We start from the raw sequence: 15,356 nt of genomic DNA, 5'->3' as shown, positions 1-15,356 counted from the left end.
TTTCACTTATTTATCTACATCAAACAAGATTCAGTTTGTTCACATTTTTTCAAAATACTTTTAATTTTTTTGTAAAGGTTCTTAGCTGAAAGTGAGATGTATGCTTATCAATTGTCCTGCCCATCTTCCCCTCACAAATGCTTCTTTCTAGACAACTCTGTATTAGAACTGGTATAATTCTTAGCTTAAAAATGAAGGATGACATCTTTAGGCAGCAATGTGATCTAGTGAGTAGGGCACTACACTGGGACACAGACGGCTTAGGTTTTATTCCCAGCTGTGCCCCTGGCCTGCTATCTGACCTTGAGTGAGTCATTTGACCTCTTTGTGCCTCAGTTTACCCTCCTATAAGTATGTTTGTACAGCACTTACTATAATGGGACAGAATTCTCAACTGAGGCTTCCAAGTGCTACTGCAATATAAATACCACAAATACTTTGCTACTTCTTATGAATAGTAGAAATCTTTCCCGGACTTTCAGTATGCCTTGGGAAGAGGCCTCTTCAAGTACTACTGGTGGCAGGATCTGCCTGATTAATTTAACCTGCAAAAAGCAATGCCTTTGATTCACTTTCTTCTACTGTGTACTTCATTATTTAGCACTGAACTTACAGTCGCCCTGACAAATTGCCTTGAGAAGTCACTGTAATGGATAAAATTAGTATCATGCTATCGTAAGACACATAGTAATCCGATCAGTCAAAGCAAAGAATTTTGGAGTTAAACTACTGATTTATTACTTATTTATCCTGACAAAGAATAAAACAAGCAACCTGAAAGATTGAAACTAACAGCATATGTAACGCTGGGGAAGGCTGATCTACCTGTTCAGATTTAAATCTCAACACCCGTGGAAAGCACAGATTGCATTTCTGCCAAGCAGCTGCTCAATCAGAATCCATCTCACTGATGAGTGACAAATGAGTGAGCAAATGGTAGTATTGATCTTGTTCTTTTAATGTTAATTTTCAGGAAAAGGTTTGTCATCTTTAGCTACCTAAACACTGATTTGTTTGTTGTATTTATATATTCAAAGAAAGTGAAGAAATAACTGCATTATTCACTCAGCTGCTCTGAAGCAATTACTGGATGCTAAGGCAAGCTCCACGAGTAATGCCTTTGCTTTTTTTCCTATAGCCCCACCCCCTGCTCAGGTAGACTCCTATATTATGGTAGGTGGGTGGGGTTAGCAAGGGCAGAGGCAGCCTGAAAAGGCTGCAGCAGGCCTAAGACCACCAAAAGAGGGGAAAGATCACATCCGGTTTTGTCTGCTTTCTCCAAGGATCTGAGCAGTCTGGGGACCAGAGGGAGAAACACCCAAGCTAGGATTCACCATAGATGAAGGCCAGTCAGATGGAAAGAAGTATTTGGGCCTCCCCCAGATAGGAACCTCAGGTCTGGGAGGCAGAGGGGGAACACCTCTCTCCAGGAAGATGGTGATAGTATCTTCCTGCTGTAATTTAATAGTATCTTAAAAGTCTTAGGGCCTGATATGCTCCAGTCCCCAGCTCACAAAATGAGACAATTCACATGTAAAGTTCAAAGGCAGTAACTCTCTTTATTCTTTGTTACTTTCAAGAAACATCTTAGAATATCTTTTGGTTTCTGATTTACTAAAGTAACACAGATGCTTTGGAGCTAATTCCACCATCAGAAGCCAGCAGAGCAATTCTGTCTACCTAGCTTAGGTTTCACTAAAATGCCTATCTCCTTCTAGCTAAGCACTGTACAAGAATTATCAGGCAGGGGGAAAACCAACAGAAAAGCCTTTTGGGTTTCCCATCTTCTTCCTCCTCAAGGCTTTTACTCCTCAGACTGCAATATTTACAACCGAAGAAACAAAACTCACTGGTCTCTCTCTCAGTCACACATCTCAAGTCTGCAGTGACAGGGTGTGTAATCCCTCTGGCTCTAAGGCATCCTTCCCTTCCAGCATCCTAGCTGTTAACTGTATGGTTTCCTGTCTTCTAGAAGTAGAGTCTAATCAATCTGCAGTTTCCAGCCTTGCCTCTTTCCCCTGTGCGTCTAGATGGGAAAGTGTGAAGATAACCCTGACTTGCCCATAACCTGGTAGGACCTCTGCACCTTGTCCAATCACTCACAATCCACCCAAAGTTATAAACCTTGCTCTTGTTTACAGAAATCTTCTTTAAATCACTGCCTAGCGACACAACCAATTAGGAATACAGCAAACACATGGGAGCTTAAGGCACTGCTATATCCCCGTTAATTGAGGTGCAGTGACTAACTGCTATTAAGAACACATTCAGTGCAATGTACAAAGGATTATATACTCACATCACATCACTTCCAAGTGATAATGAAATACACCACAACCTTTGCTAATGAATGTATCAACTTTAAGTGCTGCTCAAAACATGTTCACCAATTAACAATGGAATGTGACAGAAATAATATTATGAGGAGGAATGTGTCTTTTCCTAACTTAGGAGGAGAAAAAAGCATGTGCACTGACAAGGAGAAAAGGAAAAGGAATAAAAAATGCTAAGAGAGCAGACAGTGAAAATGAACAAATAATATGGTAGCTCCTCTGGTGTCTTATTATAAGATACATCTTATATTCTGTGTAATGGAAGTTAATGGATCATTCCTAAGGCACAAATTTTCATACCACCACTTGAACACTAAATCCATCTACTTAGTGGCATGATTGCAATATGTACTTTAAACTATAAACAGAATTATTGTAGGGAACAATTTACAGCATTAACCACTGAACTGTATAGTAAGAAAGTCTACATTCTGTGGGACTTACAGAAAATTCTCAATCCAATAAAATGTTAAAGATAAAAAATTAATAAAATGAGTACAAACACCAAACTGGTACACTATTCCATAGGAAAATATAGTGTAAATAATGTAAAGTGAATGGGATTATGTCAGTGAAGTAACATCAGAAAGTGTGAAACAAAAAGATAAGATAGTATCTTTAAGAGCTATTTACAGCATAAGTATTACTCAATATATTAAATTATATCTTAGAACAATACAATTTCCTTTACTATGTTACAGTAGTCTAGACTCAGATAATTTCCTTTTTCATTGATCATAATATCTGGGAACTGAGTATTTTTTTAAAACATTTTTCCAATTATAACCAATATACTTGATCTAAATCAAGTATTTACAATAATGAACCCCTTACTAGTGATTTTGGGATATAATGTTACCTTATTTTAGCCAAGTAACTGGAATTGCTCTCAGTACACTTTCATTATGTTGTTATTTATGCTACTGTCCCCGATCCCCTCAAGCAGTATGCACATACTGGACATGTAGCACTGTAGTAGTAGCTGTATCTATACAGTAACTTTTTTGAGTATTATATTTAAGATACAAACTCTTATAGGATTGTTAGTATGTGGGATTTCCTAAGTAAGATGTTTACCTGTGGAATAAAATGCTTCCAAATTTTGTTTGTGTTTGGTTTTAATAATAAATAAATATATATATATATATATATATATATGGAAATACAGTTGAACCCTGTTATGTCGCCGGCCTAGGGGTTTGCCAAAAAGCGTCGAGATAACCGATGATCGAGATGAGCGGGTAAGTGGGGCCGGGCGGGCGGCAGGCAAAGCGGGGACCAGGGAAGCAGGGCCGGGCGGCGAAGCGGGGGGCGGCGGGGACCGGGAAGCGGGGCCGGGCGGGCGCGGCGGGACCAGCGGCGGGCCGGGCGGGCGGCGCGGGGGCGCGGGAGCCGGGTGGCTGGGGACGCGGGGAGCGGGCGGCTGGGGACACAGTGGGTCGGGACGCGAGCCGGGGCCGGGGGCCAGCGGCTGGGGACGCAGGGCTGGGCGGCCGTGAGCGGGCGGCTGGGGACGCGGGGAGCTAGGCGGCTGGGGCTGGGGAGCCGGGGGGTCGGGGCCGCGGGGAGCCGGGCGGCCAGGGCCGCGGGGCCAGGGCAGGAGTCGCGCGGCTGGGGCCGCGGGGCCAGGGCAGGAGTCGCGCGGCTGGGGAGGGATGCGGCAGGAGCCGGGCAGGGCCGCCGCCGGAGTTAGTAGTTTACCGGTAAGTGGCAAATTCGGCGCTCTTCTGTGCTCGAGATATTAGGGTTCGGCGAGATTAAAGAATCGACATAACCGATGAGAAACCGATAAGACAAAGAGGGAGTTTGGCGGTTCCACTTCTAAAACGTCGACTTAATACGATTGGCAAGTTAACCGAGGTCGAGATAAATGGGTTCGACTGTATACCTATCTCATAGAATGGGAAGGGACCCTGAAAGGTCATTGAGTCCAGCCCCCTGCCTTCACTAGCAGGACCAAGTACTGATTTTGCCCCAGATCCCAAAGTGGCCCCCTCAAGGATTGCACTCACAACCCTGGGTTTAGTAGGCCAATGCTCAAACCACTGAGCTATCCCTCCTGTCTTAATGGCTATTAGAATACCACATAAGTATAACGTATACAAGAAAGGACAATATGATCAATAGAGTATTATTTTTATAAAGTTCAATTAGCTTCTAGTACAATATAAATGAAATTATTATTACTTGACATATTTCATAACTGTGAGTCCTCTTTTGCATGTTTTCGAGTGTACGTTATCCACTATCCAGTTCAAGGTCTCACATTTACCAGACTATATATTTAAATAACATTCTGTTGGATTTTACGATGATACACTATGGGGCAAAGCCAGTCCCTTGACCTCCATGACTGCACTGGTCCAATGCAATTCACTACCCAAGAGGTGGGAGGACTGAATTTCAGGGAGCTACAGGGAGCGCGAAGGAGAGAAATGGGGTGAAGTCGATAAGTCACAGTTAATATGAAATAGGAAAATGTATGAGAAAAACAGTCAGATCACAAACAGAGATTGAGAAAATATGAAGTGACAACCAAATTTGAAAGGAAATGCAAGGGAAGGTGCTTTAAGAACAATCACATATTCCAGTTGAGCAGGTAGGTGATCTATGCTGGTGGGAGTTACTCATCAGGAGCGTTAGAGATGAGAACTAAACAAATACAAAAAAACTTTGTGGTCTTAAAATATTTCCATTAATACAACATGGCTGAATTCAATACATTTGCAATATGTGTTGAATTGAGCCATGTTGTATTAATGAATATATTTATTTGCAATGTACTTCCATGGAAATGTTCATGTTATCAAAGCCAATTTATTAAACATTCCTTTAAAAAGTAGCCGTTTTGCCTTTTATCTAGACAAGAAGATAGAAAAGAACTGGCTGTCAAAATGGTCAAACACATTATTAGGATGGCTTAGTACAGTGGCCCCCAACGCGGTGCCTATGGGTGTCATGGCGCCCGCCAGGGCATCTATGTGCGCCCGGGTACTGGCCAGCAGACAAGCATCCGCCAAAATGCCACTGAAAAGCGGCGTCATCTAGAGCTGTTGCCGCCAAAAAGTGGCGTCACTAAGAGGCGTTGCCGCCGAAATGCTGATTTTCGGTGGTATTTCGGTGGCGATGCCTCTTGATGTTGCTGCTTCTCGGCGGCATTTCGGCGGATACTTGTCTGCCAGCAACGGTCATCGGTGGCTTGTTGTCTGGCGCCTGCCACTCGGAAAAGGTTGGGGACCACTGGCTTAGTACATATACAGTGCTTTTCATCTGCAATGCATTATACAAGCATTAATGAATTAATCCTCACAACACACCGCTGTGCTGGGCAGGTTAAGAGTCTTACTTTACTAGCAAAATAGGAAGAAAAATCATGTAAAGGGCAAAGGTACAGAACAGCAAGACTAAGGCTAATGGCTCCACCTCCACAATGTATCATCTCCGAAAACTTCTCTCCTTACCATAGTCAACAGGAATAACTTAAAGGTACTTTTATAATATGTGTGCATGTATGTGATGAGTGTATCTATCTACCTACATATATTTATAAACAGACATCCATACAGCTAAATAGATTTCCTTTTCCAAAATAATCCCAATTAGAGCATTTAAATTGATCCATCACTTCCATGTCCACTTCCTATAATATTTAGGGAAATGAGGACACCTGGTGAGATAGCTTGGAGCTCTGTTCCACTGTCTCAAAACATGTGAGGCTCTGGAGACAGCAGGAAAGGGGTGCGTACTGGCATGGTGCTAGAGAATGATGGATTATGGAGTTTGGGGACAAAAGGCACTGAGGGTCACAGAGGAGAAGGAACTGGCAAAAAGAGTGCTGGGTAGGGCTCTAAATGAGATGGGATAATAATGATCGCCTAAAGCATGCTGTGGCTGTTCATAGCCATAATTTTTATTTTTTAAGGGAGTCGATATTTTGGAAATATAATGTTTTAGGGGTGCACAGACTCTATTGAAACACACATTCAACCTTTACCTTTTTAAGCAAAAGTGTAATAATAGTATCAAATGAAACACTCACCTCAATTATTTTTCTGAAAGCAAGAGGCAATGTGGTAAAAAAAAGCACTCTCTCTCTATGTCATGAGGGTTTTGATGAGCTAATTAGCCTAAAGCTGTTTTTTCTTTCTCACTGCTTTTGGTTTGTACAAGGTGATAAAAACACACAGCTTGATTTTTACCGATTCTCATTCATATTTATTAGACACCAACACTGATATAATTTTTAAAAGTAACTGGATAGTTCAAAATCTACAAATAACAAATGTGGTAAGTATGTACTTTTAGGGTCTGATCCTGCTCCCACTGAAGTCAGTTGGCACTGTACTACTAACTTCAGTGTGAGGAACAGCAGAGTCTTAATTATGTACAGTATCTGCATGAGTTTACTACTTACTATATCAGATAGCTTGTGACCATTTATCTGCTGGAAAGCAGACCTGAAACACCATGGTTGGCGGGGGAGGGATAGCTCAGTGGTTTGAGCACTGGCCTGCTAAACCCAGGGTTGTGAGTTTAATCCTTGAGGGGGCCACTTAGAGATCTGGAGCAAATATTGGTCCTGCTAGTGAAGGCACAGGGGGCTGGACTCAATGACCTTTCGAGGTCCCTTCCAGTTCTAGGAGATTGGTATATCTCCAATTATTATTATGGTTTGCTGAATTCCTACCATCTGCAAAACAGTACAATTATAGCATTTTTAGCAAACCTCTTACCAGTGTGATGTCTCGGGAAGCAGCAGCTGCACTCATGTGTAAACTAGGTTGCCTGACAGAACTACTACAGTCCAAAGCTCGAGCAAATGTACCAACCGCACTGGGGGAGGAAAAAGAAAAAAGATGGATAAATTAAATTCACACATTTATTTATTATCTTATTAAAAGATGATTTATCAGCACATAAATTAATCACTTGCAAAATAAAAGACATGCTGTAGTGATGAGATTATAATTTTAAACATTCTTCCGACCTTTAATAATGAAAGACAGCAAAGTCATGATTTCTGTTTCAAACAATAGTTTCTAAGTTTATTTCTGTTTCTAAGCAGATTTCTGTTTCAAACAATAGCGTACTAAGTACAAAAACAATTCACCATTTTAATAGTATGAGAACTAAAGATAATCTTATTTAAGGGCAATCAGACAAAATCCACAACTGTTCCAATGTGCTGATTGCCTCATTACTGTCAACTCAAGGGACCTGGTTAGCTTGGGTTTTTTTAATTACTTTTTTTTTTAAATCAAACTCTAAACAACGCTTGACAAGTAAGAAAATATCACAAGATGAAATGTCATAGTGCTACTCAGATGGTTTTAAAGTCACCTCACAGGTAAGATGCAAAAGGAAATTATTAACATTTCATCTACTTTAGTAATATGTGCTTAATGCTTCCATTAGATAGGCAACAAGGGGCCAGCAGCTTGCAGCCACCTAAAATCTATATTTTCCACCCAAGATTTTAGGTAATAAGCTGGATGCCACTCTTAGTCTGGCTAATGGAAGCTTTCAGCATTGTTCACATGGACACAATTTAAGCATGCTTGACAGCGCATAACAGGGTAAAGGTAAGTGCATGTGATATTCCAGAAGAAATCCTTAGCACAAGGGTCAAGGACTGGTTATATCACAATACAACAGGATATCGGGCATCAATGAAAGAGGGTAGGGTTAAGGTTGCAGGCCAGGGCTGGCGTGTACTTTAACTTTGTATTTTCTGTTTTTACAGATTTAAGTATAATGCATTTGATGCTCTGACAGGGTATGAGGCTCTTAACCTGCATTAATGGTGCTGAGCACTAAATTCCCCTTGTTTTTGAGGAAGATGTGGTGAAAAGGAGGACATGACAGGGTCACCTGAGAGGGTAGAAAGGAAGGCTTCTTCAAATATGTCACTGCCACTCAGCTAACAGCTCTGCCCTCATCCTCAGCCCTCCGCCTCCGTGCCCTGGTAGGGTTGGAGGGGCCATGGGCAGGAACGAAGATGGTAACGAATGGACTGCGACACTCACATCTACCACTCTTTACATTATACCAGGATTTTCCATTTCAGTAAGTGTGAAAAAGTTCTACACAAGTCTTTTGGGCAGGGTGGATAAAAAACAATTATTTAAATTATATCTTAATGTTATTTATATTATAAGAAGTTTTCGTTTTTAAAAATAAACCTGTTTAAAATGAAATCTGAATTTAATGTAAAATATGGGAAAGCTTACTGTTAATATAATCTCTTAAAACATTTAAATATCAAATAAATATGCTAAATTCACACGCCTCTATCAAAAACTTGGAGTTAAAAGCTACTTTTCTATATAAAGAAAGAATCAGGGGAAAACATCTAGCTTTGAGGTCAAGCTTTACAAATGTGACACAATAGGTCATGCAGTGTAGTAATGGCTTGATCCTGTGGGAGACTTAGGGGCTGCTCAACTTGGTGCAAGAGATTGGCAAAGTCATCACAGGTACTGGCACCCAGTCTCTGATCCAAGAGACATCATCATGTATCTCATCAGGACATCTACTGAGCCCACCTCCGTCATCTCATACTCTTAATTTCATTGCTGGGCTCTGATTGGCTCAGTTCTCAAATTATGAATATTTTATGACTCCAGCCATCATGGAAACTTTTACTCTCCAGCTCATGGAAAAACACTGATTTTCCCAGTAACTACCTGCCCTTGCTTCTGGATGGGTCTGGGCACTTCAAGTAAATGGCCCTGATCTTCTCCTTGCACATGTACACAGACAGAAATACAAAGAGAAATCAATTAATTTCTCAACTGCCTCCTTCTCTATCTCTAAACAAATAAAACACAGCAGTGCAAAAGGCATGTGGGTTACACAAGTAGAAGTCTTGGATGGTTAGTTCTTTTGTTTTTCTGGAGGTAGGAGTGGGGAATTAAATAACAAAGGAGAACGAGCAGAGTGTGCAATCGGAAACAAGCAACAGTGGTGTGAAAGCAGGATGCTGTAGGAAGAAGGGGCAACATTCTTCAGAGTGCAGCCTCTAGTGCTGACTTCAACATCCGGGAACTTGATGAAAAAACCTGCTATGGCTGTAAATAAGACCCTATTAGGGAATATTCCTGTAACTCTCAATGAAAAGGGAACACATGCCAAATGTAAACAGTATAGCAAAGAGATTCAGGACTTGGTTGTCAGAATGAAACATTATGAAAAATGCTCTTCAGAAAGCAATGCCTTTGAAGATGATGATGTGGACATGTCTGAACAATCTTGTTCAACTGGTTAGTAAACTTATTTTTGCACCATCCTTATGGACTGCCGACCACATCTTACTATGCTAGGAAATGGTAACTTAGATTATTGGGTTTTGGGTGGATCACTTACCTATGAATTGCAAAATATCTGTGTTCAAAATATAACTGGTATGCTGGTTTGTTGTGGGAGTATTTATCAATTACATTTTTACTGTTACTGCTGGACCTCTGAAATGGTTTTTCATTGATTAGTATAATCAAACATCCTAGGGGAAGATTTCCTGTTTAAAATTAAGCTTTTATTAGGCATTATGAATTTTAACATTGAAAAAATGTGGGGAGGTATTTTCAAGCCGTTTGGTATGTTGCTAGAGATAAGGCTTTAAAAAGATTTAGATAAGCCTTATGGTTTATTATTTTCCCTATAAAACCTTTCAAGGTGAAGTAGCCTGTTAACACCCCTGTAGTCATAGGACAAAAAGAGGGATTAGTGGGTTAGACTGTTGTAATAAGCCATAAATCCAGGGTCTTTATTATGACCATGATTTTTAGTGTCGATCAAAGTTATGAATTTAAGCTCCTAGTAGGGATGTAAATATCATTTTAAAAGTTAACTATTTAAACAATTAAAAATATTTCATTTAAACATTTAACCAATTAAAGGGCTGGCCGGCCAGCATGGCTGGGGCTGGGGCCGCTCTGGCTCACGCTGCTCTGGCCAGCGCGGAGCGGCTGGGGTTGGCCGGTCGGCCGGCACGGGGCTGCTGGGGCCGGCTGGGGGGTTAACGGTTAAGGCAGGTTCACTGGTAAGACTAATGCTTATTGGTTAACATCTTTTGAAAGTGTTGAGCAGGTTTCCTTTGAGGATGAGAACTGATAGGACAGATACAGAGTATCACTTCACCTTGAATGGTCCCTTACAATATGTGCTAACTACTTAAGCTAAACTATCTTATGACTTGTATTTAGCTGTGACAATCCGAGTACCTTGCACAGACCTGAGGAAGAGATCCATGTAGCTGTAAAACATGTCTCTCTCACCAACAGAAGTTAGTCCAATAAAAGATATTACCTCACCCACCTTGTGTCTCTACACAAGGCAATAAATGACCTGTATCAAAAAAATTTTTTTTTCATCATCTAATAAAACCATGGATGAGTTCATAATCAAGACCAGCAAAGTCCAGCAAGACTCTATAGATGAATAGATTGCTCAGTTCATTTATGCAACAAATTCTCCTTTTGTCTTGTTCAGAACAAGTATTTCATTGACATAGTTCAATTATTAAAACCAGACTACATTCCACCCAGCAGAACAGACATTACTGGAAGGTTGCTGGATACAGGAGTATGAGAAGGAAATCAAATAACAGGCAAAAAAAAAAAAAAGTGTGTGGGGGGGACTGTTAATCTGAGTCTTGATGCGGGAAGCAATGTACACAATTATCCAATAATATTTGCTTGTGTGACAACAGAAGATGGGCCTGTCTATCTCACAGAAACAACTGATACATCAGGAAATGCCCATATAACAGAATTCTGAAAATAAGAAGCAGTAAAAGCTATAACAAATTGAACCAAAATTCAAACATCAAGTGTGTTGCTTTGTCACAGACAATTCTGCAAATGTAACAAAGATGAGAAGAAATTTACAAGATGATAAGGAAGGGAACCTGAAACTTATAACATATAGTTGTAGTGCTCCTTTGATGCATCTTTTAGGCAAAGACTTAAGTACAACTCCAAGAACAAAGGAAATGTTGAAATTGCAAAATACTTCCATTACACCCACTTTGCTTCAGATTCACTGAAAAGAGCAAGAGGATCCAAACTAATTCATCCCCAAGATGTACGATGGAATTCAGTGGTTGACTCTTCTGAGCTATTTATTAAGAGCTGCCCTACTCTGATGACAATTTGTGAAGAAAATCATGACAAAAGAGATTAATCTACCTCAGCCAAAGTAGTCAACATCAGACTAAAGAGAAATGTAGAAGATATGCTGAATATACTACAACTAGGGATGTCAATTAATCACAATTAACTCACACAATTGACTCAAAAAGAATTAATCACAATTTTAAAAATTGATCGCGATTAATCACAGTTTTAACCACACTGTTAAACAATAGAATACCAATTGAAATTTATTAAATATTTTGGATGTTTTTCTACATTTTCATATATATTGTATTCTGTGTTGTAATGAAAGCAAAGTGTATTTTATTTTAGTACAAATATTTGCACTGTAAAAATTATAAACAAAAGAAATAGTAATTTTCAATTCACCTCATACAAGTATTGTAGTGCAATCTCTTTGTTGTGAAAGTGCAACTTACAAATGTAGATTTTTTTTTTGTTACATAACTGTGACGCTGAACTCTATATGGTTTGCAGTGCTAGAACACTGTTGTCAGTCATAACAATAATTTACATTTATCATGAAAAATAATCTCAGAAAACAAATTTCAACCTTCTACAATATTTCATCCAGTCTGCACAGAAGACGGGATCATACCTACTGACTTCACCCGAGTGCTGTAGATTCTGTGAAAAGGAGATCTGAAGGAATGTCACACTAGAACAAATTTGGTCACATAGCCAACAGTCATAGGAAACCTCAAATGATATCCCCCTCTCAAACTACTATACAGAAAAATCAAAACCATGCACAAACTACCATAAACATTTTAAACGATTCTCTAACTCAAAAACATGGTGCATTGGTTTAAATCAAGGCAAGTTATATCAGAAATTCTAACCAACTTTTCCATGTGCACTTCAGTTGTTTTCTAAAGAAAGGTGAATTCTCAGTAGTTTATATAATCATTAAAAAAACCTTTTGTAACTATTGTTCTTTGAGATGTCCATTCCATGCTAGGTGTGCGCACACCACATGCACAGTTGCCAGAGATTTTTCCCTCAGTGGTATCTCAGTTGGCTCCAGCACCTCTGGATCCACCCACATATGCTCTGGTATAAGAGGCATCGCCAGCCCTGCACCCTCTCAGTTCCTTCTTGCTGGTAATTCTGACAGAGTGGAGGAAAGGTGGGTCATGGAATCTTGAGCAACAAATCTTGAAGAATAATAGTTACAAAAGGTTAGTAACCATTTTTAATTCTTTGGGTGCTTGCTCGTGTCCATTCACCCTCTCCCCTGATTCTTGTCACATAGACAGAAAGCAGAAAACCAGAGGCCTGAAGTGCAGGCAATACGATGTTTGTTGGGTTAGTTTCCAGCAAGCATGTATACCATGACTCTGATGCTGCAGGGCCTTGTTTCCCAGTGTCTCGTCCCCTCCTCCTCAGCAAGCATAATTATACCTGAAATGCACACCCACAGTCCCACCCCTTACAACTTATGGTCAAGTTCCATTTTGGGGGGTCGTGGGTCTGGGGTCTTTGTCCCTCCTCTTTTGAACCCCAAGGGAGGGGTAAGGAGTGAGGTTGTGCTACGGTTAGGGGCAGGCATATCTCTGGCCTTTTAGTGTTTTACCTTCCCCCCAATCACCCCCCCACCCCGCTTTCTCCTCCCGACTGGTTGCTTGACCTTGTCTTGAGATAGGAGTTGAGGCAGTCTTCAAGTGAGTGCTCATATATTATACTCCCACCATGCCTAGTGACACTTTAACTGCTCTTATCTGTTCCCATTATACTAGCAGACCCATCTGGCTAGGCAGAAGCAACATACACAGTATCTTTGTCTTTTGTTTACACATATTAGTAAGGACCCTTTTGTTCACACATATTAGTAAGAACGTATGTCTATCCAAAAAAAAAAATCACACAGGCAAGCAAAACTCAGAATACTATCTCAGGCGAAAATACAGGCCTGAATCCTACATTGGCACTAGCACTCCTAACATGACTCACAAGCAGTACCAGAGGTGGGCTTGAAGTTCATGGATGTGCTATTTGCAATACCGCTCCCTCGAAACAGGCACTGTCACGGGCCTGTTAGGTGATAGCGTACTGGGATGTGAAGGTATGAACCGATGACCGTGTTGCAGCTCTTCAGATGTCTTGGCTTGGTATCTGCAAGAGGAACGCTGCTGCTGAAGCCTGGGCTTTCGTGGAATGAGCGGTCACAATGGCCGGAGGTGAAACTTTTGCCTGCTCAAAGCAAGCTCAGATACAGGCGATTATACAGGACAAGATTCTTTGGGATGACACATCCCATCCTTTCTGCTACAGAGTTGTGTGGACTTGTGGAAGGGCTTAGTTCTCTCAGTATAGAAGACGAACATCCAATGTATGAAACAGACGTTCCTCAGCAGTCTTGTGAGGTTTTGGAAAGAAGACAGGGAGAAAAATGTCCCAGTTGTTGTGGAATTGAGACACCATCTTTGCTAGGAAGGCCAGTTGGGGTGTCCTTGAAGAACATGGTATAAAGGGGTTCTGACATCAGGGCTTTGATCTCAGAGACCCTTCTGACTGAGGTGATCACCACCAGGAAGGCGACCTTCCAAGAGAAGCAATATGGGGCACAATGCTAATGGCTTGAAGGGAGGCCCCATGAGCCCTGACAGGACCAGGTTTAAGTTCTATGGGGGATCAGATCATGAACCTGAGGGTAGAGTTTTTCCAGTCCCTTGAGAAACCTGACTATCATCTCATGGGAAAACACTGATCTGCCATTCACTGAAGAGTGGAAGGCAGAGATGGCTGCCAAGTGAACCTTAACAGATGAGAAAGCTAGACCTTGATACATTAGGTAGAGCGGACAGTCCAAGACAGAGTGCAGAGAAGATCTGGATGGAGAGAGATTCCTTTCGGAGGCCCAAGAAGTGAAATGTTTCCACTTTGCCAAGACAGTAGCTCTGGTGGAAGGCTTTCTGCTACCTAATAAGAATTATCAAACCTGTTCCAAGCATGCCTACTCTTCAGGGTTCAGCCACGCAGCAATCCCTTCCCTCTCAATGCTGTCAGGTGCAAGGAGGTGAGATTTGGGTGAAGCAACTGTCCGTGTCTTAAGAAATCAAGTAAAAAATGGAGTGGGAGCATGAGCGGAGCTGCCCTTAGAGGTCCAGAAGCATACCAAGCCAATGCTGGTGTGGTCACGCAGGAGCTATCAGGATAACCTCTGCCGTTTGATTTTTGGGAGGACTTTGTGAACCAAGGGGATTGGTGGGAGGGTGTATACTAGGTGGTCTGTCCATGAGAGCAGGAAGGCATTGGAGAGGGAGTCCATGCTGTGCCCATGCTGCAAATAGAACTGATGGCATTTCCCGTTCTGTCTGGTGGTGAACAGGTCCCCACTTATGGAAGAAGACACTGACAACCACCAGGTGAAGAAAACCAATCATGGTGAGAGGAAAAGGATCTGGTGAGGGGATCCACCAGTGCGTTTTGGGCCCCTGGAGATGTGACACCTCAAGGTGAATGACATGTTTCCTGCAGAAGTCCCACAGCCAAGGGCCTCCTGGTACAAGGCAGAAGATCAAACCCATCCCTGCTTCTTGATGTAAAACATTGATGCAGTGCTGTCCCTCAAGACCTGCACCACTTTGCTTAAGATGTGGGGAAGGAACACTTGGCAAGCAAAGAGTATCGCCCTAAGGTCCCTGACATTTATATGCAGGGAGCGTTCTACCTGGGACAAGAGGCCCTGAGTCCTGAGACCGTTGAGGTGGGCTCCCCACCCCAGGTCTGATGCATCCGAGACTAAGGTTACCAATGGATGAGGGGCAGCAAAAGGTAACCCTTTCATTATGGATCCTGGGTCTACCCACCAGCTCAGCAAAGCAAGGACCAGAGGCGGAATCATGAGTATCGAATCGAAGTGGTG

At 41.6% G+C, this 15,356-nt stretch overlaps 1 protein-coding gene across 2 annotated transcripts in view; it reads right to left on the bottom strand.

Annotated features, from left to right (window-relative positions):
* The window catches only part of MTA3 (metastasis associated 1 family member 3), a 192,234-nt gene that overhangs the window by 81,824 nt on the left and 95,054 nt on the right, over positions 1 to 15,356 (bottom strand). For both annotated transcript variants that reach the window (XM_039532302.1, XM_039532301.1), the window contains one exon: positions 7,067 to 7,166. In XM_039532302.1, the coding sequence (XP_039388236.1) occupies positions 7,067 to 7,166 (100 nt within the window). The remainder of the gene's footprint in view (positions 1 to 7,066; positions 7,167 to 15,356) is intronic.

This window comes from Mauremys reevesii, linkage group 3 (assembly GCF_016161935.1).
Source record: "Mauremys reevesii isolate NIE-2019 linkage group 3, ASM1616193v1, whole genome shotgun sequence".
NCBI lineage: Eukaryota > Metazoa > Chordata > Testudines > Geoemydidae > Mauremys > Mauremys reevesii.
This window is presented reverse-complemented; position numbering and strand designations above follow the sequence as displayed.